Source organism: Ostrinia nubilalis, chromosome 14 (genome assembly GCF_963855985.1).
Source record: "Ostrinia nubilalis chromosome 14, ilOstNubi1.1, whole genome shotgun sequence".
In the NCBI taxonomy this organism is placed as follows: domain Eukaryota; kingdom Metazoa; phylum Arthropoda; class Insecta; order Lepidoptera; family Crambidae; genus Ostrinia; species Ostrinia nubilalis.
The window spans coordinates 4,639,759-4,663,902 of NC_087101.1; the positions used below are offsets into that span (position 1 = coordinate 4,639,759).

At 36.2% G+C, this 24,144-nt stretch overlaps 1 protein-coding gene across 1 annotated transcript in view; it reads left to right on the plus strand.

Annotated features, from left to right (window-relative positions):
• LOC135078020 (amyloid-beta-like protein) overlaps positions 1–24,144 on the plus strand; it is a 166,344-nt gene that overhangs the window by 73,593 nt on the left and 68,607 nt on the right. Inside the window, exon 3 of the mRNA XM_063972567.1 lies at positions 10,909–10,929. Coding sequence (XP_063828637.1) covers positions 10,909–10,929 — 21 coding nt within the window. The remainder of the gene's footprint in view (positions 1–10,908; positions 10,930–24,144) is intronic.

Below are 24,144 nucleotides of genomic sequence, written 5' to 3' on the forward strand. Positions count from 1 at the left end.
ATTGCTTCCCACAATCATACATAGTCAATGCGATGGCGCTAGCTTTTAGCTGATGAAATGCAGGCGATCCTCGACCTTAACAAACACAGTTTTATTGTTATCACAACTTTATTCCTTTGTGCTTGAGGACGTTATAAAGAAGAGAAAATTTGGACAAATAATACAAATGTGAAAGATGGTTAGAAAAAACTACTAACTAACTATATTTTCGAAAAGAAACACATGAGAATTCGACGAGCTAAGCTTGTAATCTTCCTTGAATAACATTTATTCCAGTTATTTAAATCAATGTCGGTCTTGTGACATCATGTCATATGTTTTTTGCAGTTTATCAAGTTTAAGACATGATTGTGCCTGTTGCCATCGTTTTATTCTTCTCAGGGTTTTGACAAAACCCTCAGAAAAACATACCTGAAAATACAATTAAAATTGTAATTACGAGTATCTTTCCAAAACTCTCACTAAATACCTCATTATTAATGTATAATATAGTAAATATCACAATAATCAAAAATAATATGTTCTCGAACATGGCGTTTGACCTAAGACAATACAACAGAAGACAATCCCAGCATACCCCTTCATTATCCCCCGGCCTTTGTCGCCATCATTCGTCTGGGGAAAGAGCTGAAAGTGGAACGCGTGTTTTCGCCCGTTATCTTTTTTCCGAAGCAAACAAAAGCCGTCGCATTGGCTCTCCGAGTAATGAAAACTTTTTGGATGCATTCGAGATCTTTTTGCTTTTTTTATTCGAGTTTCGACGAGCCCAATCCGATAATGAGTTAGGTCTTTTAAAGTTGGCGCGAAGACGGTCTTCTAAATTGAAATGGATAGCATTGTTTTCGATCCGGGGGCTGATTTTGGGATAAAAACGATCATTGAATGAATTTTTACTTTCCTTTTGTTATCTTTAACAAATAGATGTGATGACAAATGGGGTGAATCAGCTACGGTTATGGAACCTATATTGTATTATAGCTACACTACCATGTATAAAACATTATCCTTTAATATTCGGTTGTCTCTATTTACCTTTATTATGCCAATGCTGGATTGGCTTGTGCCTAGTTAATTGTGAATTTTGTAGGTACTTGGGTCATATGCAGTCTTTCGTTGTAAAAACTTCATCTAATTGAAATAGATAGAAGCACAGTGATGTTTTAAACATAATTCAGGAATATTGCAAGGTGTCTTTAGATGTGTGTTTCTCATAATTAGTTTCATTGCTTTTGATGAAGATTTTTATTCCCATAAACATTTTTGCATTTCTCCAACTAAAATCACCAGCAGCTTTTTGTAGCACTGCTTATTAAACTGCGCTGTAAAAACAGCAGCAATTCGCAGGATTGCGCCGTAGTTGGCGGCGTTTGCTTAATTACATCTGCTAATTGCCGTCGAGACAAAGCATAATGAACAACTCCTCTATTTTTGTTACCATCGATTTGTAAAATGGAAATAGAAGTCTTTTATCGACTTTCCATTGCATTGTATTTAAATTTTATCCTATTGCCGTATCCTAAAAGTATACTCAAAATAGTCGTAAAAGGACGCTAAGTAACCGTACCCTTGTTAAGGCAAGACCCTATAGTTACCCCTTTGTATTTCTTTGAATTTTCTGAAGTTTTGACAACTACGCCCTTGTAGGTGACAAGGGGTGAATGGCGCGTGTATGTGGGGGTTGCCTTGTCAAATTACCCGAATATTATTGTTAGGTAAAAAAGTACCTCCTCTTAAATTGATGAATATAAGCTGGAGCTTAGTAAACTTTGTCAAATACTGGTTAATTACGAAGCTCTCTTATTAATGCATCCAATAAGAGTTTAGAACGTACAACCGCTTTTAGTCCTAAGTATGCGATAAATAAAACAAACAATGTAAATTATCCCGCATTTATTTACCTTTTTAATTCACGTCACAGCCACGAGTTTTCTTTCTCAAAATTAACAAAGATTAACAAACTTTTAATGGGGAAGATCTTGCAAGCGACTTCTTCATTAACCAGATCGTGATGAAAAGATAAAATTTCAAGGAAAACTCTTTTCTTTTGTCAAGTTTTCGCCGGAATTTTAGAGGTCGGTAATAATGATAGTGAAACTTAAGTGTTAAAGTTCCGTGAGATGTATTATCTTTTGGTTTTTACTTCGGCGCTTTTCACAGGCCGTTTGTCATGAAGATTATTTGTTCATGCAAAACTTGGCTGCAAAAGGCAGAAATTATTTCTTTTATTTTATTGTTGTATTTACTGCCACCGATCTGAATAAATGTTTGACTTTGAATCGATTTTGAGTTTTAAAGTAATTTGCTCATATTCTCATATTTTTTATCTAAATTTTAAATAACTTGAAAAAATCAAACTGCCTAAGGCGGTAATCGAACCTACGCTACGACCTTTCGCTTGCCGGGCGAATGCTCTTCCATCTGAGCTACTTTAATACTGGATGAACCTGTCGCAATTTTCGTGTAATTTTTTATCCAATCCCATACTAACTTAGGGTGGGTTGCACCATCTTACTTTAACTTTGACAAACGTCCAAAATCTGTCAAACTGGATACAAAAAACACCGGTTATCGTCATAGTTACGGTCAAAGTTAGGTGGTGCAACTCAGCCTAAGTTTTCGTAAGGTTCTAAATCCTTTACCTTCAGCCTGCGGTGAATTTCACGCGTGAGAGTTAAGGAAGTTACCTTTTACTTTGTTCATTAAAATTTATGCAAGAACATACTCGAGTTACCTGCCTTGAGAGGCTCTTGTCTTAACTCGCGCTCCTCGAGGAAATAAGAAATCGCGACGCGAAGCTTCATAAATAATGAGGTAACATAAATTACTCACTTTTCTGTGAGAAAGTACTACCTGCCTACCTGGTAGGCTTTTGTCAGGAGATTTCACTCATTTCTTTATCTATAGTTCACGCTCTGTGATTCTTTATGCTAAGTAATTAATTATGCTTATGCCAAGAGGGGCTATAAGATATTTAGGTCACATAATATGTTTGTTTATGCATGTCCTAATAGATAAATCCATATCAAAGGCCGAGCTACATGTTCATAAAACATAACAAAATTTTATTTTTATGTTTATTTAACCTGAAAAAAATATTTTATAAAATATTTTTGTACATACCTAGTTAATAACGTTAAAAAACCATTTATAAATTCTATGAGAACGTTTTCGACTTCTACGCGGATGAAGTCGCGGGCACAGCTAGTAATCCATAAAATAATAAGTAAGTGTGGACATGTAGACGTAAGGCTCACGGATGGATAACAAGGCTTTGCAGTCTCTGACATCGATTCAAGGGATCGATCTATTTTTAACAACAATTTTATTGATTTCAGCTTTTCTAAAAATTGATTTTAGATCGCTATCCCTAGTACCTACTAGTTCGTTGTGCAAAAGCCATCCTATAATGAACTCGATGGCTTGTCTTATCGCTCGCAAGCACTGTAGAATATCAAATATTTGTTTACTCGATACATTCTGAGCTCGTAAAGTTTATCAAGTTTATTAAATCCCCAGACTTGAAAGATAAGGTAAAGAAATGTAAATCCTCGTCAGAATCGGTCCTTAAATAAATAATATTAGCTCTACCACAGAAGTTTTGCTGAAGTCTGGCTTGATATGAAACTTGTACTGGAGGAGTTTGCGAGTCCGTACTTACGTATTATAATGTAGAAGGTATATTTCATCATATACGCCGACCTAGTTTAAGACTTCGAAAGTTCGGAATTACTCTTGTTTCTTCTCAGGAGATTTGTTTTCTTAATTAGTTGCATGTATTTTTGCCGGCTTGTGATTAAAATTGGCATTGTTATCATTATTAGTTATGATTTTATCATATGAACTTAATTTAGGCTAACTTTCAACATTTATCCAAAATTCATACAGAAATTGGCACGGCAACGTCAAAAATACGCAATCGACACATTTCTGTTTGGAATATACTTGAATTACCTATTAAACTATTAATTTATAATAGTGTTATTATTAGTTAAAACTCCATAAATAAATGAGCTAGCATTATTATAATACATTTCAAAACCATTGTTCCACACTAAATCCTCTTAAATAAATTCACATCAAGGTTTATTTAGTTCTCTGAACTGGAGTTAGTTAAAATCACGAAGCAGAAACTACAGTACAGTTGCTAAACACTGACCGAGTTATTTGAAAAAACAAAGAAACCGCTGAATGTTTTTATTCGACGTATGAAAGACATTCATACTTGTACAATACTCGTACGTTTATTTCAGCAAAACCCACTTGCTTTGTTCTGAGTGCGTATACTTCCCAGTTTATAAAACAATACAGTGGCGGGAATCACCGCCATATTTCATCTTGGCTCTACAATACTACACTTATGCCTCGGTCTTGTTAAAAATCCCTCTCGAATTTTCGCGAAACAGTCCAAGCGGCGCGAGCGTACCATATGATGCTGCATACGTTCAAAGAAAAAAGAAATATCCTCTGTAGTTGCGAGATATGGCTCGGTACGTAAGTGTTATGAACTTCCCGGGAAATTCTTGCTAAAGTATAGTAAACCGTAATATACTGGGCCTGTAAAGAATGCTTTATATTATCACGAACTGTTTTAACGTCTGCGGAGCAATATGTTCCTGAAGTTAGTGCCTCTGTCTTAATATCCGCTACAGACCGGCTTGTATGAGAACAAATGCGAAGTTTTCTATAATGAATGGCTCTGCTGCAACCGCAGGGGTTAACTGAGTTTCTGAATTGAATTTTCTCTTAAGAATGCTTTATTTTATTAGTTGTACTTTTATTACGTCAATAGTGTTCCTAATTGTAACTTGCTACGTGATATTTTGCAATATAAGGGTTGTTTATTAAAGCTTAATATTCAATCTACATTTCAAACAGTATCGGTCGTCGAATATTTACACGCATGGCTGCGCGTTATACAATTGAATTTCGGATAGTTAATAATCCCTTTTGCTCCATCAAAATATTGGTACACGTTGCCGAAACATTATTACGTAATCAATGATATTATATAAAAACAAAAGCAGATATGTTATAAGCGCTCGCGCTGTGAATACTCAAATACGTCCCAATTGGGACGTCTTGTGTTTAGTCTTCGTGTGGCCTGCGTCGTGCGCAATCGCGTGCGTACCACAACGTAAGTTCCTGTGTTCTTACCAAAATAAATAAAAAATGCCATCGTGTGTATTTAGAAAGTGTACCAATTATGACTCTAAGTAAACAAAATACAAGGGATCTCTTACCACATGTGATTAGGCAAAATTATTTAGTATTTATATTTTCAATTATTTATGCAAACAATCAAGACGCCATGCGCCATGTTCAAGTTAAGAAAGAGAAAGCGATCTTGTTTTGACGTTAGATCGATAAGGATGCGTGCGCTGCGGACATAGATTAGTTAGTGCACAATCGTTAAAACTATAGCTATCTCTTTCATTTGCGTGCTATTTCGTATCTTTTGTTTCACTTATGAGTTACATTTGTCAATGTGTGCAATTTGGAATAGCTCGGCACGGATTAAAATCGTAATTTCTATGAACGTAACATATCTATAGTTCTATAATATCATTGTACGTAATGAAATATTTTGAGCATTGCAATATGTGGAATTACTCGCTGGCCCGTGGGAAATATATGAAAAATTGGGTCGAATAATTTTCGAAATTGGATTAATTGGAATTGAAAGTCTGGAAGCTGTATAGTTGTTTGGTTTCATTTTATGAATATTTTATTATTACATAAGACAGCCAATTATTATTAGTGCTAGTTTACAATTCACCATAGATGATTGATTTTAATAAGTACTCTTATTTACTTAAAGCCTTAGCAAAACTGCCGGCGTAGGTGCAAATAGACTAGGACCTACTCAAAGAACATATATATAGTGCATCTGATAAATTTATCATTTGAGCAAGGTTTATTTCCAGAGTCACTTAAACACTCCATTGTCAAACCATTGTTTAAAAAGAATGACAAACGGGATGTAAATAACTATCGGCCTATAACTCTTGTTCCTATTCTTTCAAAAATTTTTGAAAAGGCTATGAAAGTTAGGATCACAAACTTTCTGGATAAACATAATATCATAGCCAAGGAGCAGAATGGGTTTCAGAAACATAAATCTACAACTCTCGCAGGATACAGACTGATGTGTAGCGTTACCAATTTTATAGATAGCAAAGTGCCAGTTACATCTATATTCTTTGACCTTAGCAAGGCATTCGATCTAGTTGACCACAAAATCCTCCTCGTCAAATGCGAAAAATATGGCATTAGAGGACCTGCGCTCAACTGGATCAGGAGTTACCTTGCAGACAGAACGCAGTGCGTACAGGTCACAAAAATTAATCAGAGTAACGAGGCGATTGACTATAGGTCATCCTTTCAACAAAATAAATTGGGCATTCCTCAGGGAAGCGTCCTGGGACCCTTGTTGTTTCTTTTATATGTAAACGACTTACCGAAGGCTACCCGTTTTGAAACTATCTTGTTTGCAGATGATATTTCACTTGTTATACCAAATAATGAGAAAGGGGTGATCTACGAAGCTTCGATTAATAAATCAATAGTTAATGTAGATAACTGGTTAAGACAGAATAATCTCTTAATTAACGCCTCAAAAACTAAATACATTCAGTTTCATAACGTCAAAAGTAAAAGCATAAACTTAAACTTAAAATGCCGAGAACAAATTATAGATGAAGTCCATGAGACGAAATTTCTGGGTATAACACTGGATCGCCATTGCAATTGGAAAAGTCATGTTCAGGGTATATGTAAGAAGTTAAGCTGTTTCGTATTTGCTCTGTATCGTCTAAGAAATACAACAAATGAAAAGACTGCCATCATGGCATACCATGGTTATGTATCATCAGTGTTGAGATATGGAATAATTTTGTGGGGAAACTCAACAGATGTGCAAAAGGTGTTTGTTGCTCAAAAAAAATGTGTGCGAGCCATAAGTGGCATTGGGCCACGTGAAAGCTGCAGGCCTATGTTTAAGAAATACAACTTACTTACAGTGACAGCCATGTATATCTTTGAAATAGGAACTTTCATAAGGCATAACATGTCATTCTTTATAACAGAAACTCATATACAGAGGCTACGACCAAGAGACCCGCACAAACTGATGTTGCCACAACATAATAGTACTCTCCATAATAACAACTGTTATATAATGCCCATTCGCGTATATAATAGAATCCCCTTAGAAATTAGACAATTACCTACTACTTTGTTTTTACGTAAATTAAAACGCTGGCTTGTTGGAGAGTGCTTTTATGACATGAAAGAATATTTTGACTTAAATAAACAATGTAAATGAATGTGTACCTGACAAGCATGTAATATTATTATGATTTTATTAATGGACATCTTTTTAATTTTAATTTATTTAATGTGACATTTTTGTTAAGTTTTTGCATGCCGACATTCGGTAGAGCACGCATGCACTTACAAACTGCTTTATGTATAATTTGAACAAATATGTACCGTGTCTCTTACGCAAATAAATGATTTCTATTCTATTCTATTCATATCCTTTTATTGAACGGCCTGTGTAAAGATAAATAGGAGGTAGGTATGACAAAAGAAGCTAATGAGGGATCCCCCCAGAAAATATGAAAGGGAAATAAAATAATACATTCTCAGAATTCTCTACATTCTTCTATAGAAGTATTTAGTAGTGCTCCTAGTCTTCTGTAATTTTCCTAAGGACCTCACAACATGCTAGAAAGGATTTACGAAAAATTAATGTAGGCAAAAAATGTTATCCTCAGTGTGATATTCAGCCTTTTACACTCAACCAGTAATTTCCCCGAATCTTTGAAGTTTGTACGTACCAAAGTGGGTAATTCTGAAAATCCGAGCTTATCTGAGAGCTTATAATCTTGAGTGATTTTTCAAAGAGTGTCGATGATGTTGCCTAGATGGCTCTGTTCAAAGCTTTGGCTCTAGATTATGTCGCGAAAATGACGTTAGGCAAGCTTTTGTGTGCGCGCGTTTGTGCCAAAATTGGCACGTAGCTCTTAGCGGAAAAGGTACTGTATATGCCGAGACCTTTCTGACGAATTGGGACTTTTTGTATGGCTTACCCGTTTTATTAGAGAACCGTAACTCTTTCACCCTAATTTTATTCAGCAGTAGGTAATAACCTAATTCGCAGCGTGTGAGTCTTTATTTTTTTTGGTCGTAAATGGGCCTTTAATTAAAGTTACCTTTGTGGATTTAGTTAGTTTCAGATTGGAAGAGCGCCGGTTTTTGGTAATTTATATGGGTAGTTAACCTAATACTTACGCAAGCGAAACTTAATAATTTAAAGCTGGTAATTAACCAGCACGGTAATGGCGACGACAACGCAGACCGCATGTTAAAATGGCGGAGAAGCGGTTACTTGATATAGCATTTGTAGGTATTTATTAACATAATTTGTAACCATCACGCGCCATAGTTTGCGTTTAGATAACAAAATGCTCATCGAGGACTCAATTTACATGTTTTGATCACCAAGTCGTACTAACGCCCGTATTCACAAACGATGCTTGCTTATGTGAAGCAGAAAATCGAACACAGCGTTACATAGAGCTCTGTGATTGGTTTGTGTGCTACTCTGTACGTCCACGCGCACTGTGAGACCTTATAGTAATGTTTGTGAATACGGGCGTTAGTTCTTGTCACTAATAAAGTCCCTGAGCCTGATTTTCTAGGGACATGTAGGCTCGGGTAAATACGGCTAATCTTCTCCTTTCCATTAAAGATCAGTTTAAGATTGCTTAAATAGTTTCTCTTTGTTAGAAAAATGACACTTTCTATTGGCGTGGGCTATACTTGTCACCAAGTCGTCACTAAGTTTCTAAGCCAGACGTTCTAGGGGCATGTAGGCTCGGTAAATACGACTAAGCCCTGAGCGATGAGGCCCGACATAAATCTCTGTAAGCGACATCACGTTTATCTTTTTGTTCTCGCTGTTAGGGTTGCCCGATCGGAATATTCTTTAGGAATTAATCAAATTAAATTATAACCCCCTTACTAATAAAAAGTTACAAGTTGTTGATCAATGTTTTAAAATGACATTTCCATACTAAACGTCACTTTAAAACACTGTTCAACGAGCGTGTAAGTTTTATTAGTAAGGGGGTAAACATTTAACCTACTTCTGAAAAAACACAATTATGAGCTTTCGTGGTCATAATATGGCTTCCTCTAACTACCTGAATTCAGTATGCTGAGTACCTTCAAGTTTTATAAAGTGCAAAGATACGGTACGGTATCAATATCGCTACCGTTTTAGCTCAGGCGTTTTTACTTTCAGTAAACTACCTAAATATCACCAATTACCTAACTGTAAGGACTAGGAATAGGAACGTATTTCTGTGTTGATATGTGAATATGAATATAGGTACGTAAAACTAGCTTTTGCCCTCGAATTCGCCCGCGTGAAATCCAGTTTGTCACAGATCGTTATAAATTAAACCTTATAAATGTTGTTCTGTGTTCTTGCATGAAGTGTAACAAACATCCATACATCCATCCATTTCACATTTAGTTTTATAATATTAGTAGAATATAACGAGGAGAACCAATAAGTTAATAAGTTATTCAGTTACAAAGGTATTTGGTAACCCTAAACGCGACTTCTCCAATCCGTTACATCGATTCCTTGCAAACTAAGAGAAATATCGCTCGCCATTTTTCAACTCAGAGCGATAAAGTAAAATAACATTAGACGATATGAACGGAATCGCTTCGTATTGTAGAATCGCTTATTCTATTTGGATTGGGTAGTTCTGGCTTTATGTGTATTTAACTGTAGGTGTATTCTTGTCTTAGATATTTTATCATGAACTAAGACATTTTAACCCTTTACCTAAGACAATTGCATGAGTTACGATCACATAGGCCTCCCCCAATTATTTTCAAATTGCCTGGTTGGTAGCGGCCTGCATCCAGCGTCTTCCTACTACCTACTCGTATATGAGTATTTTATTTATTGGGTGACTAGTTGAAAAACGATTACCACACACAGTAATCATAGCTAGTAAAATAAATTCAAATTTTAGTACTTATAACGATCAAATTCACACATCAAAGTTGCTCTCTACATTTCAGTAACATTTGTGGTTACATTTACGTCTGTATTACATTAAAACGAGACCGCATCCGTTTTTACTGCCAAATTACGTACTTTAAGCTTCAGAAACACGAATCTCCTCAAACATTTTCCAAAAATAGTGCGAGAGAAAGTTTTTAAATAACGTATAACGAGATTTACGATTAGTCGTAAAGCCTGGTGAGGTCGCTCCAAGTTATGAAGGACGGCCGACTTGAGAGCAATATAAGTACGATTCCACTAGCCACTTGGGCGGAGTTTTTGTTGTTAACGGACACCATAATAGAGTTAACGTACAGCTTTTTGTTATTTAGCGATGCGGTTTTAGATGTAAAAGTATCACGATTAGTAGCCTAGCCTATGGTAGTCCTAATCAGGTCCAGTAGGCCTAAGATGCGCGCCGTGATAACTTTTATCGACGTCAAAATGTATGGGGAAAATCGATAAAATGGCGTGATAACCGCTTATCGCGGCGCGCATGTTAGGCCTACAGAACATTAATTGATATTTGAACATGTTTAATCGAGATTAAAGAATCAACCTACGAATACAAGAAAATACCCAATAGAAGTAGATGTTTATGACTTATATTTAGTTTTTTAATTATACTGTCAAATGTAGGTATATTTTTCCCAGAGCTTTCCATATTTCTGTAGTTGCATGCGCGATGATGACTCGAACGATCGACTTTATTTGTTTGCAAAATTTTACTAACTCTTATTTATTTTATTAATGTAATTTAAATGGATGCTTTAAAGTTTTCATTACATTTACTAAAACTGTTTTAATTCTCTTTCCAGATATCCCAGACGCTGGACTTGGTAAATATTCTCTTCACTTCGCTTCACTTCATATGTTCACGAAATAAGGTGCAGCCCACACCGACGACCGAGTTCATTAGGGCATCGTTACGAAGGGATAACGTGTATGGACACGCAAATGCGCTATTCCACTATCCCTTAGGAAGAATGATGGGGGATAATCTGGTTTTTTGGTAGGAATGTGTGTAGAAATTAAGGTGACAGGACATGGTCAATAGGACATTTTCTTTTAATGTGGCAGACGACAGACAGGTGGCAGACGACAAATATGTTTTCAACTTTATTTATACAGGGTGGAAACGATAAGTGATCTCACTCGATTATTTCTAAACTACACAAGATATCCAAAAATTGGTTACTGATCCTGAAAGTGACCAAATAAATGTATTTCTTTCTTTCTTAAAAAAAAGTGCTTCACAAGCTCTATCTAACGGTATCAATAATAGACGGAACGGGAAAGAGCTTGTGAAGCACTTTCAAGGTCAGTAACCAGTTTTTCGATATCTTGTATAGTTTCGAAATAATCGCGTGAGATCACTTATCGTTTCCACCCTGTATAGTTGTTGATTATGAAATTCTCATGTGGCAAAGTCATTAGTTCGCAAAAAAAGTAATAAAGAAAACATTTTAATAAATATTTTATTCTTCTTCTAAATAAAAACTCGGCTCTGATCTGATTATTGACTCTTGTATGCCCCGTCTCAAAATATAACACTGAACCCATAGACTAAAGACTCATTTTAGCATACCTACTTGTGGGTGGCGAAAATTGTAACATTATTATAAAATGAAAACTCATAACACCAGTAATTTAAGTAATCCCTGAATTTGTTAATAACCTAATATTTCCGAGGACGTAAAAGGCTTTAAAGTATACACTTCCGGGATAATTACTGGAATATATCCGTGTTGCGAGTTAATTAGTCGTTAATGAGATCGACTGCTCATTAGCCCGGCTTGTTGCGGGCTTCATTTAGACTATTTTGGGATCTTTAATATGATCCTTCAGCTGATTTCATATTTGAATATGATAATTTAATTTCATTTATCTGCCTGTAACATACTGTTAAAGATTCGAATTTTAGGCTGAGTTGCACCACCTAATTTTGACCGTAACTTTAACGATAATCGGTGTTTTTTGTTAGGATTTTGACAGATTTTTGGCTCACACTTAATTACGCTTTTTCGCCAGTAATTTATATCTTGAACATAAATTTTCACCAAAATAGTGACAAAAAACGGCAAAACAGTAACTAAAGAAAAAAGGGAGCTTTAATACTATCAAAACGTAGATTTTTTTTCAACAATTCCGTCAGCGCAAGTAAAATTAAACGGTCACGTTAAACACTAAAAAGGCAACATCAGCCCACTGTGCGGTGTTTAAGCCAGTCGTAAACCTTATCGGTGGCGATCAGGCCGAGTGGACAGTGGGCCGTCGCGTGCCGCCCGAGGGTGCGACCCAGTTCATGGCCATAGGGCATTGAGGTGAGCGATTAGTGGAAGGGTTTTTTGTCTATATTGTCAAAAAAGGGGGAACATGTTAAAATATTTAGGCTGGGTTGCACCATTTTAGTTTAACTTTAACAAACGTCAAAAATCTGTCAAACTCCATACAAAATGCTGGGTGGTGCAACTCAACCTTATTCTGTGTCTATACTCCCTATAAAGATTGGTATTTTTGCAATGCACTCTTTAGAAAAATATCGCAGTTTGTTTTGCCTTTTGTATGCGACAAGAAATACTGTGTTAAGTGGTTGTTAGGCCCATGTACATAATGTGTTTTACTTACTTTACTCAACTTATAATCACATTTGCAACTTCATGAGATGCGACAGCGTGTAGCTTTGTATACCGTCAATTTAAAACATTTACATGTCATTCGTGTTACTGAAGTTATATTTAGGGTATGCTTCAGCCTTCAACACAATAACGTCAATCGTTTGCCATACACCCACCGCTTCGAAATTCATTCGGTAGTAAAAACACTGTCAACAAGTCTGTATTGAATTTTACCTCCAATTTCCATACTTTTACGTAATACAGGTGTCGCAGAGTCTCGCCCCGAATAGGCCTATCGATCTTGGCTCGTAAAACTTGCCTCTTTGGATTGCGTAAACATTGCCCAGATTCAGAAGTCGGGCGAGGAACTAACAAACGGCTCCCCTGGGGATTCGGGTGATGTCAAACGTGATAGCAGATTAAAACCCCATTTCTACTTGTGTGTGTAGATTTTTGTACAAACATAGGTAGGTACTAAAACTCTTTTTTTTACTGAATCCTACTTAAAAAGTCACATTTTGTAATATAGACTAGTTTATCCTAAATCTGCCTATAATAAAGCTCTAGAACTGCGGAAAATTTACCCCACTCTATTGCTATTGCAAGTATTGTAGGTATTGTAAGTAGGTACCTATTGCTTTAGAATAGAAGATGAAAAGGAATGAAAATTGAATAATATTGAATGGACTGTTAAAACCCAACACTTTGAACAGATTAAAGTATGAATTCGTTATGAAATAAAAAACATTGACGCGTCATCAATATTTAATAACAAGATAACAGTTTACAGCTTGACATCAACCTTTAAAAGCATGCAAATCGCAGTATTTCCTTACAAAATCGTTTGGGCATTTTCCCGGCGGGAAGTTGGGCATAAATATGTAAACGAATAGATTGTTAGCAGAGACATATGTCGCGTTTTCCCCCGTTCCAGGTGAGTGAGTCAGCGGCCCACGCAACTGGGGTAGCCACCCCACTGTGCAGTGGCTCCTGTATTAGTACTGCAAAAGTAGGTACAGGCATATAAGACTACATTTTCGGTTGAAAAATAGCACCTATAACAACTACATAAGAAGCTAAAGTGTTAAGATTGATGTGCTGCTGTCTGTAAAAAGCCCCGCTTATTTGCAAATACATATTTGGACAAAAATATTACTTTACGTCAGGGTGTTTGCTGAGGTGTGACTTTGCAATTCGTTTTGCATGAAAGTTTGGACTGTCAATTGTTTTTATAATAACCTTATTACAGGCGTCAGAGTAGCTAAATTACACAGACAAGCAGGCCGCCGCGATAAGCGGTCACGCCATTTTATCGATTTGCCCATACGTTTTGACGTCGATAAAAGTTATCACGGCGCGCATCTTAGGCGTACTGGACACACTATGGTACATCACCGTGATAATATATCACCTTCATGTTTAATTTAGTCACGATAGTATTAACTCAGACTTAGACTACAACATGATACGTCGTTTCGTTAGCTTAGAAACACATGTTTAATAATGCCTTCTATGATTAAACTGAACATAACAGCAAATAAGAATAATACTCCTGTTGCAAAATCGTTCACAATAAAAGCACATAAGATGCCACAGTGTTTACCTGATATGCCATCGGTCGTACATATCTATTCAACAACGGAAAATCTAAAAAACTTTACCTGCACGCGACAGGCGTTCTATCGGCAAAAATGGATGCAAAACACCTTTGTCACGATATTGGCGAATGAAATTGTACAGACGGCAGCACCAAGCTATACACTGAGCTCTTATGTCGTTGAAATAGGTAGTATTTTGCAACAAAATTGTATGATGCTGTTGACTGTACAATGTACATTCAGCGAGGATTTTTCTATAAAGTACGCTCTGGCTCGGATGTTACGGATTCGTGAGCGCACGCCGTTTGTTGTCAATACAAGTATTGTTTGAAGATAGGATACAATACGTATTTATTTGTTTGATTTCAGTTATTGCTTTTTCATATTATCAAGAGCAGTTTTATTTGTATTAATACATAGGTATATTTGGTTTCGTGATTTGCAATTTTGGACGACATCGCCTTGGGGTTGCGAGTTATAATCGTGTAAAGCCCGGTCCGCGAGCACGTAGAATTTTGTCCAATGACCCCTAGCTACCCATCCTTATCGCTCGTGCGTAATTATGTTACCATCGCGCTCGCACACTCACTGCGGGTGCGAGTCGCACAGTCGCGATAGCAATATAATTACGCGCGAGCGATAAGGATGGGTAGCTAGGGGTCATTGGACAAAATTCTACGTGCTCGCGGACCAGACTATAGGGGACGCATCTTAGTGTGATGAGTACATGAGTATGAGCATATTCTTCATTGAGTGGTGGATGTTTAAGTATATTTTATGATGCACAAGTAACAATTATAATAACTTTAAGTAACAATTTTAATTTTAAGTAACAAGTATGCTATATATTAAAACAGTTGCGATGTGCAGAGCCTCTACATAATTAATAAGAGCAGACTTTAAAGCTAGTTGGTATTTGTTGATTAAAATTCACCGGAACGGTGTGGGAACTCGAGCCAGCTTTTATTTAACTTGGCCGTGCTTGTGGTGGGAGTTATTGTGTGCTTGAACTTCCGTTATATACTTAGGTTTCAATAGAACTAGCCAAATCTAAACAGGAATTAACAGGCAAGGCTGAAAACTCTGTTAATAGTATAGCAAAAAGGAGGCTTCATGTACCTAAAGTTAAAAAATAAAAATCATTCGCCGCTTTTGTTGCGAAGTATAACTTGAGGAAGGCCTGATTTGGCAGAACCTTTTCTGTTTGTGTTAATAATTGTAGAGATAAGCTCTGTATGAAACAAAAAAGCTAGACGCTTTTTAACGACTTCCTGCGACAGACGTGGGCGAGGCTATTAGGTGACAAACGATACTATCTCTCTCTCTTTTTTTCTGGAATATACTGAGCTTAATTTTGTCACCAAGAGCAAACCATGAACCTGGCATTTTTGATAAGTACCTACTGATTTTCCATCTAGCTGGTAAAATAAGGATATGAGTAAGAATTCTTCTTCTTCGTCTCTACACTCTTGCCAGAGTGATCGTGGTCGTCACACCCGTCCGGTGGCAAGCCTCATAATCCGTCGCCATTCCTCCCGCACTGCAGCTTTCTTGTGCACTCGTGGAGTGGACCATTGAGTAAGAATAGGATAATGTAGATATTATTTTGAAACACTAACAACAAAACAAAATCATCCAAAATCATCCTTACATTTTTTCTGTTATTCGCTGGATAGAACCTAGATAATATAGTCCTATTTATAAGATATCCTAATTGACTTCTGTTTACCAAAGTCAAGTTCAGTACACAGCCAATACAAAGCCGTATAGTAATCAGTGCGGAAGTGGGCCGACGGCTGTCAGCCGCGCCAGGCTGCGCCGTCGTCAACTTAATTGGAGGGCGGGCGGGGCTTCCGGTACATATTCATTAATTACTTTAGCACCCAATTCTTGTGTGGTCAAGGTTTTTAGTGAGAAGAATGAAGCTGTTGAGAATATTGTGATATCTGCACTAATATTCAAAGAGGAAAGTTGAAAAATAAATTTGTATAGTATATTGAATTAAACAGGAAACATACGAGTATTCTAGTACCTACAGTCAGTACAAGATTTTAAACTTTAACTACATTGACTTATAAGGATCAAAACAATTTACGGTTGTTTTATTTTAGTTGGAGTTGTCACATGTTACAGACTCAACGACCGTTGAGCGTAAATTGCGCTCTGAACTGAAGGAGCCTGGTATTGACATGTATTGGATGAGCTTTGGGATTACCTGATCAAAGAGATTGGGGATAAAACATTATTTTATGTATCTTCACTTTCAAGAATAAGTCTTTTTAACTAAAATAGAATAGAATAGAATACATAGCGATAAAAAAAAACCATATGACGCTACCAACCGTGCGATGTGGAAGTCATTGGGGGAGGCCTATGTTCAGCAGTGGACGTCCTGCTGTTGGCCCTGTGGCTGAAATGATGATGATGATTACATTAGGTAGGTACTGCATTTTAGCGAAGAATAGTAGGTATTTGTATCATCTACTTGTACGTATAAGAAAAGTTGTCATTCAATTTCATTCTTTCTACTTGTCACTAACATTTTATAGGTGGGACGTTAGCAATGAAAAATTAATTGGAACGTTCCATTTCATTAATATTCGTAGTATATTTCAGTAGTTTACACTATAGAACAATAATGTCGGTCAACGTACTTTTCTAAGAAAACTTAATTTGCCCAAAAACCAATTATAATTGTCAATTAATTCTGAAATAAGATTATACATAGTTGGTTTTTCTTTATACAGAAAATGAGGTTGGTACTCGTAATCATTCAATTTTCAGTTCTATGAAATAATTGTGTTTTGACTGCCCTAATTAATATGTGAAATTAGTTTGTCGTGTCATCTACCTATCTTATTAATTTTAGATTAAACTTTTGATTGAACAATACAGTAGCAGGATTTCCGTAGTTGGATGTGGTTAACAGGCATTTAATTAACTTGCCTATTAACATTAGCAAATAGATAATACTCGAGCGATCATGAAATGCATTTACATGAACCGATCGTCTGTAAAGCGAGCTTTGTAAAGCTACGTGCACACTGAAGCAAGAGTATAAATAAATAATAATAAATATCCTTGGACATTTTATACGGTGTCTCTAGTCCCAAACTAAGCAAGCATAAATTTTAGAAAACAATTTTTCAATAATAAACACATTTAAACATTGGTCAATATCATGTCATGTTTTAATCATGCTATGAACGAGTCATATTATCAGATCCATAAGTATCGCTTACGTTTACTTGTTCTTTTATTAATTAGATTTATCTATGACATAATAATAGTAATTACCTCTAATCCAATGACTATAAATGTTAGCATTCAACACAAAACATATGAGTATTAGTTTCGAAGTCCACAACGCGCACTAAATTACCTGCCGGAATTAATATATTTCACAGAAAACATGTTATAAATCGTAATTCTCTTTTAACTCAAACACCATATTATGTACTAGCGGCCGCCCGCGACTTCGTACGCGTGGATCCCGTTTTACCCCCTTCATCTATCTTACGCGGTTAAGAGTTTTTCATACAAATGTTTTTTCCCGCTAACTCCCGTTCCCGTAGGAATTTTGCAATATCCTGTTGTAACTAAGCTTTAAGTTTACTAAGGTACCTGCATGCCAAATTTCAAGCGTCTAACTTAAGCGGTTTAGATTTTTCATACAAAAGGATTTTCCCGCTAATTCCCATTCCCGTGGGAATTCCTAAGTATACTATAACCTGCCCAGGAGTATGAAGAATAATTGTACCAAGTTTCGTTAAAATCCGTCAAGTAGTTTTTGTTTCTATAAGGAACATACAGACAGACAGACAGACAGACGGACAGACAGACAGACAGACAAAAATTTTACTGATTGCATTTTTCGTCGATCACTAATCACCCCCTGATAGTTATTTTGAAAATATATTTCATGTACAGAATTGACCTCTCTACAGATTTATTATAAGTATAGAAGATAAAAAAATAGAGAAATGAGAACTATATCTAAGAGCTAAATAGCTAGCCCCGGTGATCCTAGTTCATGGTGTGCTCCACGCCTTATAGTTCTGGCAAAACAATTAATTATGTGAGCAAATAGGCAGCTTTGTGAGCAGGATTGCCTGAAAATTGAAAGCGGTGATTGACGCGGGATTAAGCCGTCGCCGGCGCATCATTCCAGCTCATTTTGATGGTAGATATTTATTTAGGTTGACCTAGTTTGGCATGAATACGAATGAGAATAGCTTTGGAATTGTCTATTCCTTGATAGGCGACCGTTTTCATAATAGGAATAGTGCAGTACAATACTGAAGACAAAAGAAATATATCTTATCTTCCCTAGAATCGACATTGGTATAATATTCTCTAGTATAATATACGTAATATAGATTTTATTAACAATATATGTAGAAAAGGCATTAAAAACTAGATTAATGGAAGATCTAACAATGCTTTTACCTGGATGTTACCTCCCGTGTTAAGGTGTTAACTGAACAAGCGCGTTCTATCTTAGAGTCTCATTACTTATCATCAGGTGAGATTGATATCAAAAGCAGACTCAAAATCAAGTGAAAAAAAATTATACAATATACTTACCTAGGTACCTAAAGGTAAAGCATAAGTAATTATAGTTACTGAATTTTTTTTAGATGCTTGACGTTGATTGCTGTAGCAGGTCGAGGCGTTACATCCATTAGCGCTACGAACTTCGTAGTTCGTAGCATCTACACTATTATCGTAGCTATAGCTTGCGTCACCCAGTAGCAATTTCTTTCAACTTAATATGTATCAGTCTTAGTTTCTATTTTACATTTTTATGAGCTCAGCTATAAGGACGTCCACTGCTGAACATAGGCCCCAAATGCTTTCCATGTTGCCCGGTTGGTAGCGGCCTGCGTCCAGCGCTTTCCTGCTACATTTATGATGCTTTATTTAGCAGTGGACGTCCTATGGCTGATATAATTATGATGAAGATGATTCTTATGATAAATTGGGGATGTACTCGTATAAAGAAAATGCCTTCGCAAGTAAGTCCCTAACGACTTAATAACGAAGTGCAGAACCCAAACAGAATGTTCCAACTAGCATGATTGAAAGGTTCAATCGCGTCAATTGATTGGATGCGCCTGCATCGCCGCCGACAAAAAGACCACCGCCATATTGATTTCTGACGGCCAATAGCTTCTAAGGGCTGCCAGATGAAAAGTTACGTGTCATTTCATTTTTCATTTCGTGAAGGTAAAATAGCTGGTTTCGCATTTGTGCAAAGTATAAGGACAAGTGAACTTGAAAATTAAAACCTTTAGTCCAATCCAAAAGGCTAGATTCCCTTTTGAGCATTAAGTAGGTGCATTAAATGCTTTCAAATATTATAGATCGTTAATTTAAAAACCTTAGTGTGATAAGTACGTATCCGATACTTAAAAAAAAAATTGATGAAACTACTGAGAACAAAAATATTTCCTCACGTTGATTACGGTTTTCAATTAAAATACATAAAAAAGTGCTCAGTTTTGATGAAGAAAAATATCATATCGATGATATAATATCCCAAGTACTCATCAGTGAGAGGGCCAAATAAGTTGGAGAAAATGTGGTTTCCCGCCTCGAGGCTATTTCACCGCTGGGACAGCCCTGGCTCGAGAACTGCGCAATTTTTCCAGCGCCCAGCAGGGGCGATTACGCTATTCATCAAATGTTCGGTTTTGGAGCCCCGCAACGTTTTCTAATATTCGCATATCATGCAACGAGGGATCCAGTGTATTCTCACTGGAAAATATTTCCAAAATTCTCGATAGGTATTTAATTTTGGTTTAAATTCTCGGAACTCCCCGTACAGCCAAATTACTCTTTACTAGTTATGATTTGAATATTGTAAAAAGCAATTCTTCCTGAAGTTCATACTTATGTAAATCATCCTAATTTGGTTTCATTTTACGTAATTAATTGTCAGTAATCTTCAATTACACAGTAAACTATCTACTACACCATTATTACCCACATTAACTTTCATATTATTATGTGTAATTTAATTAATATAAAGTACAAACAATTTATTACCGAGAGATTATCCGCACCATTAAAAATCGTGAAACTACATCAATAAATAAGGTTTATTAATTAATAGTATGAAAATACATTAAAAACGTGCGCTCGATTTCGAAAAGTAAGTGTAAATGAAGCTTTTAATTCACCAGCGCTGACGTTATTTTCGATTTTATGAACCTCATCGAGTGCTGAAACAACGCTAATTTGAAATTCCTCATTCATTGTAGCAGAGTTCGCTTGAACAAGAGCGGGGAATCGTTCATTACCGTTTTGTTTTGCATGGCTCTTTTATATCGGGAGGATATTATGAGTTGGTTTTTCATTTCGTTCCATTAGAGAACCTATTTAGTACTTTTATAGATTTTTGCAGACGTTATTCTCGTACCTAGTAATTGAATGTTGTGTTGTGTTAAAAAAAATTGAAATTGAAATAAGTGTACTCTACAATCTGCACCTATTGTATGCCTAACAGAAATCGAATTGTTAAAACCAACATCTCAACGCCCGGTATACCCGACGTTATGACTTGTAGCATTATTGAATTTTAGTACTTACTCTTACATAAAACAAAATCAATTGATAATTACAATCGGAGTGTCCTATTACTATGCGTTTAATACCCTTTTTATTTTTACATGAAGTAATAAGGGAATCCAATTGGTGTGCGACCGCCCTTCCGTCGAGTGTGTACTCGGGCGCTCGGCGCATCTCGACCGGCGTTGGTTCGGAAATTGCGCGCGTTTTGCTCGCTTTTCTCGCTTTTCGCGCTTTACTCGCTCGTTCGGAAACCGTGCCGCGTTAATTGCTCGCGATCTATCGCGTTTTAATGTGTTTGCGAGGAGGCATGTTTATTTTTTCGATTTTGATCTGCGGAACGCAATCAGTAGTCGCGGGAAGGGGTTGACAATAATTTTGGAGGGAGTTTATGGAGCATCAATATGCGCGTGGCATCGTACTTTTCTTTTCTTTTTTTTTGCTCTGAACAGGGTTTATTTATGTTATTATATTTTTGTAGTATTAAGGCTCGAGCATTAGGCATATTTAAGAAAAATATTGACGGGGCAATACGTTACTATCTAAGGCGTCGACGTCGTAGCAAACTAAAAATGTGACTTTTATTTAGATACAATAGGTGCTATTCTGTAACAAAAGAGTTTAACTGATTCGGTAACCGTACTTTAACTGCACTCATGTTGAAATTAACCCGAAATATAGGCACACACTAAAGCTTAATTAATAATTAAGGTTCATACTACACGCTGACGTTTCGGATTTACGTGTTAATTTCCAATTTGTTCAGACATCAGCTGCATTCCGGTCGCGGCTCATTACCGCGATGTTTACACGCATTAACAATAAACTACGTCATTACAGTTTGGATTAACTTAACTATGTGTTGTTAGTGTTAATTAACAGTTGAGTACCGGGTTCCTAAACAGTGGCACGGGTGCCTTAGAACGAATGAGCAATTGTTGGTGATTGCTTTTAAACATTACTACCCTATTCCGTTTGTGGTCGAATGGAATTTGTATATGTATGTACCTACTAAAATGTATTGTAATATGTCATCGGTTAATTGTAAAAAACAGCATGTAAGAATTATTATTAACAACTTAAAAAGACTACGAGTAAAATTGCGTCATTTAATTCTCACGAAAAGTCGAAGCTTGCAATAGCTACCTCGTTGTACAGTTTGATACATTTCGACTCAAAAATCGTTAGTGTACCTAATATTTTTTATAATATCATATGTGTAATAATGCTTTCAAAACATTTGATGGCAAAATAATAAGTCTCCACGAAAATACTTCGAGTTCTTGTAATTTGAAACGGTTTAGTCTACAAATTAGAGCCAAAAGGTGTCCTCTTTTGTAAAAACCTTGAGTATAAATGTTTCTGGAAAACCTTGACCCATATGACCTAGAAAAACTAGGTCACAGGTCACACATTTGCAATGCCTTTAATTAGACCAGTGGAATTCAATTTGCGCAAACACTTAGATTTATTAGTAATTCGCAGGTATTTTTGAACCTGCTTTTATTAGTATTTTATGATGCGTATGGTTCCTTAAAAAGCTTAACACACTTAGGCTGGGTTGCACCATCTTATTTTAACTTTGACAAACGTCAAAAATCTGTCAAACTCCATACAAAAAGCACCGGTTATCGTCATAGTTACGATCAAAGTTAGGTGGTGCAACTCAGCCTTAAAAGTTTTTATTCTACTGAAGTTGCAATGTAACTTTTTTTTACTAAAAAAGACTGTTCATTGCGAATATTTTCTCTGAGTGCCACAATATTTCTTAAATCTATAAAATCAAATCAAAATAGAGCAACAGTCAAAGCAATAACCAGAGTTTTCAAAAACTTACACTGACCGTTCTACAATTCCAAAACTTATTTCACAATATGACAGAGCTCGACTTTCTGCAGTACTGTTGCTTGTAGAAGTTGATTCATCGTCTAGACATGTTATTGATCCCGGCTTTGCCCCTACAATCGGGGTGGCTGGCCGTGCCGGTGCATTTGGTAATTCATGTGACTCAGCGTTGTTTTACACCACCTTTAATTGTGTGTTTCACTGTTATGATTCATGAAGGGTGATTATTTCGAAGTTTTAATTAATTGAGCAACTTTTAAAGTAAATAATTTGAGAATCAACAGTAAAATTATGTGAGATTCTACTCAGGGAATGATTAGAAGTCCTAAAAATACACAAGCACAAGAGAAATATCGAATTTGTTGATCTTTCTTTCAGAAACGCGTGCGCCACAAAATTTTCACCCAGAATGCAGCTTTTTCCCTCATTTTTGTAACAAATGGCCTCGAATTTAAGAGTAGAAATCTCATTATGAACTCAAAATAACAAATAGGTACTTGATTGAGTGAATGTTTGCCTGAAGATTGAAACGTCTGGCTTTAATAACGTTTTTATTAAACTAATATTGCTTGATGGACTCGATTTGTTGTGAAATATTGGGCTTGTGTAACTTTACATAGGATTGTAAAAACATAATTCGCTTTTATGTTGAAGTACGAGCAAATATTTTGTTTTACTGAATGTTTCAAACTTCTGTAGAACAAAACCTATTGTATAATTTCGAGTTACTTTTTGTTCTTTGAAAGGGTAAAGCTATTTTGAGTTGAAAGGTCACTAATGAGTTTGTCGTTCGCAATGAACGTGTACATGATACTCGCATTCGTGTAGAATAAAGTACACAGATGAGGGACAATAAAGCTCACAGCTGACAGTCCACCGGGTGACATGACCGTCTGAAGTGACCCTTTGACTTTCTAGGGTTGGTCTACAAAACAAATGGACTTTAGTAGACTTGATTTTATGGTTATTGCTTCTGACAAAGATTGATTGTTACTATAAAATTGGTTTAAAAATAGGCATGATTTAGTAAAAATGCGTAAATATCGTGCGCAATATAGTGACGAAATATTGTAGCAAACGATATTTGATATAGCGATGACACATCTTGGTTAGAACGGCCCTCGGCCGACGCCACTGCACCCTCGGGACCTCCAAAGTTTCCCTCTCGCGTTCGCGCCTATGATATCGAATTTATTAAGAGTTTTTTGCAGTTTGTTTTATACTTATCGTAGGTTATTGTAAATATTTATGAAAGGATTAAATTATAAATGCTCTTTATTGTTTATCTACAATTTTATTTTACCTACCGTTCCTAATTCTTTTATAGCGTGATTTCTGACAGCCATGTTAGACTGTACTAAAGTGAGAAAATACTGTAATTTAATTTTACTACGAAAACGTTTCATTGCTTACAAAACGC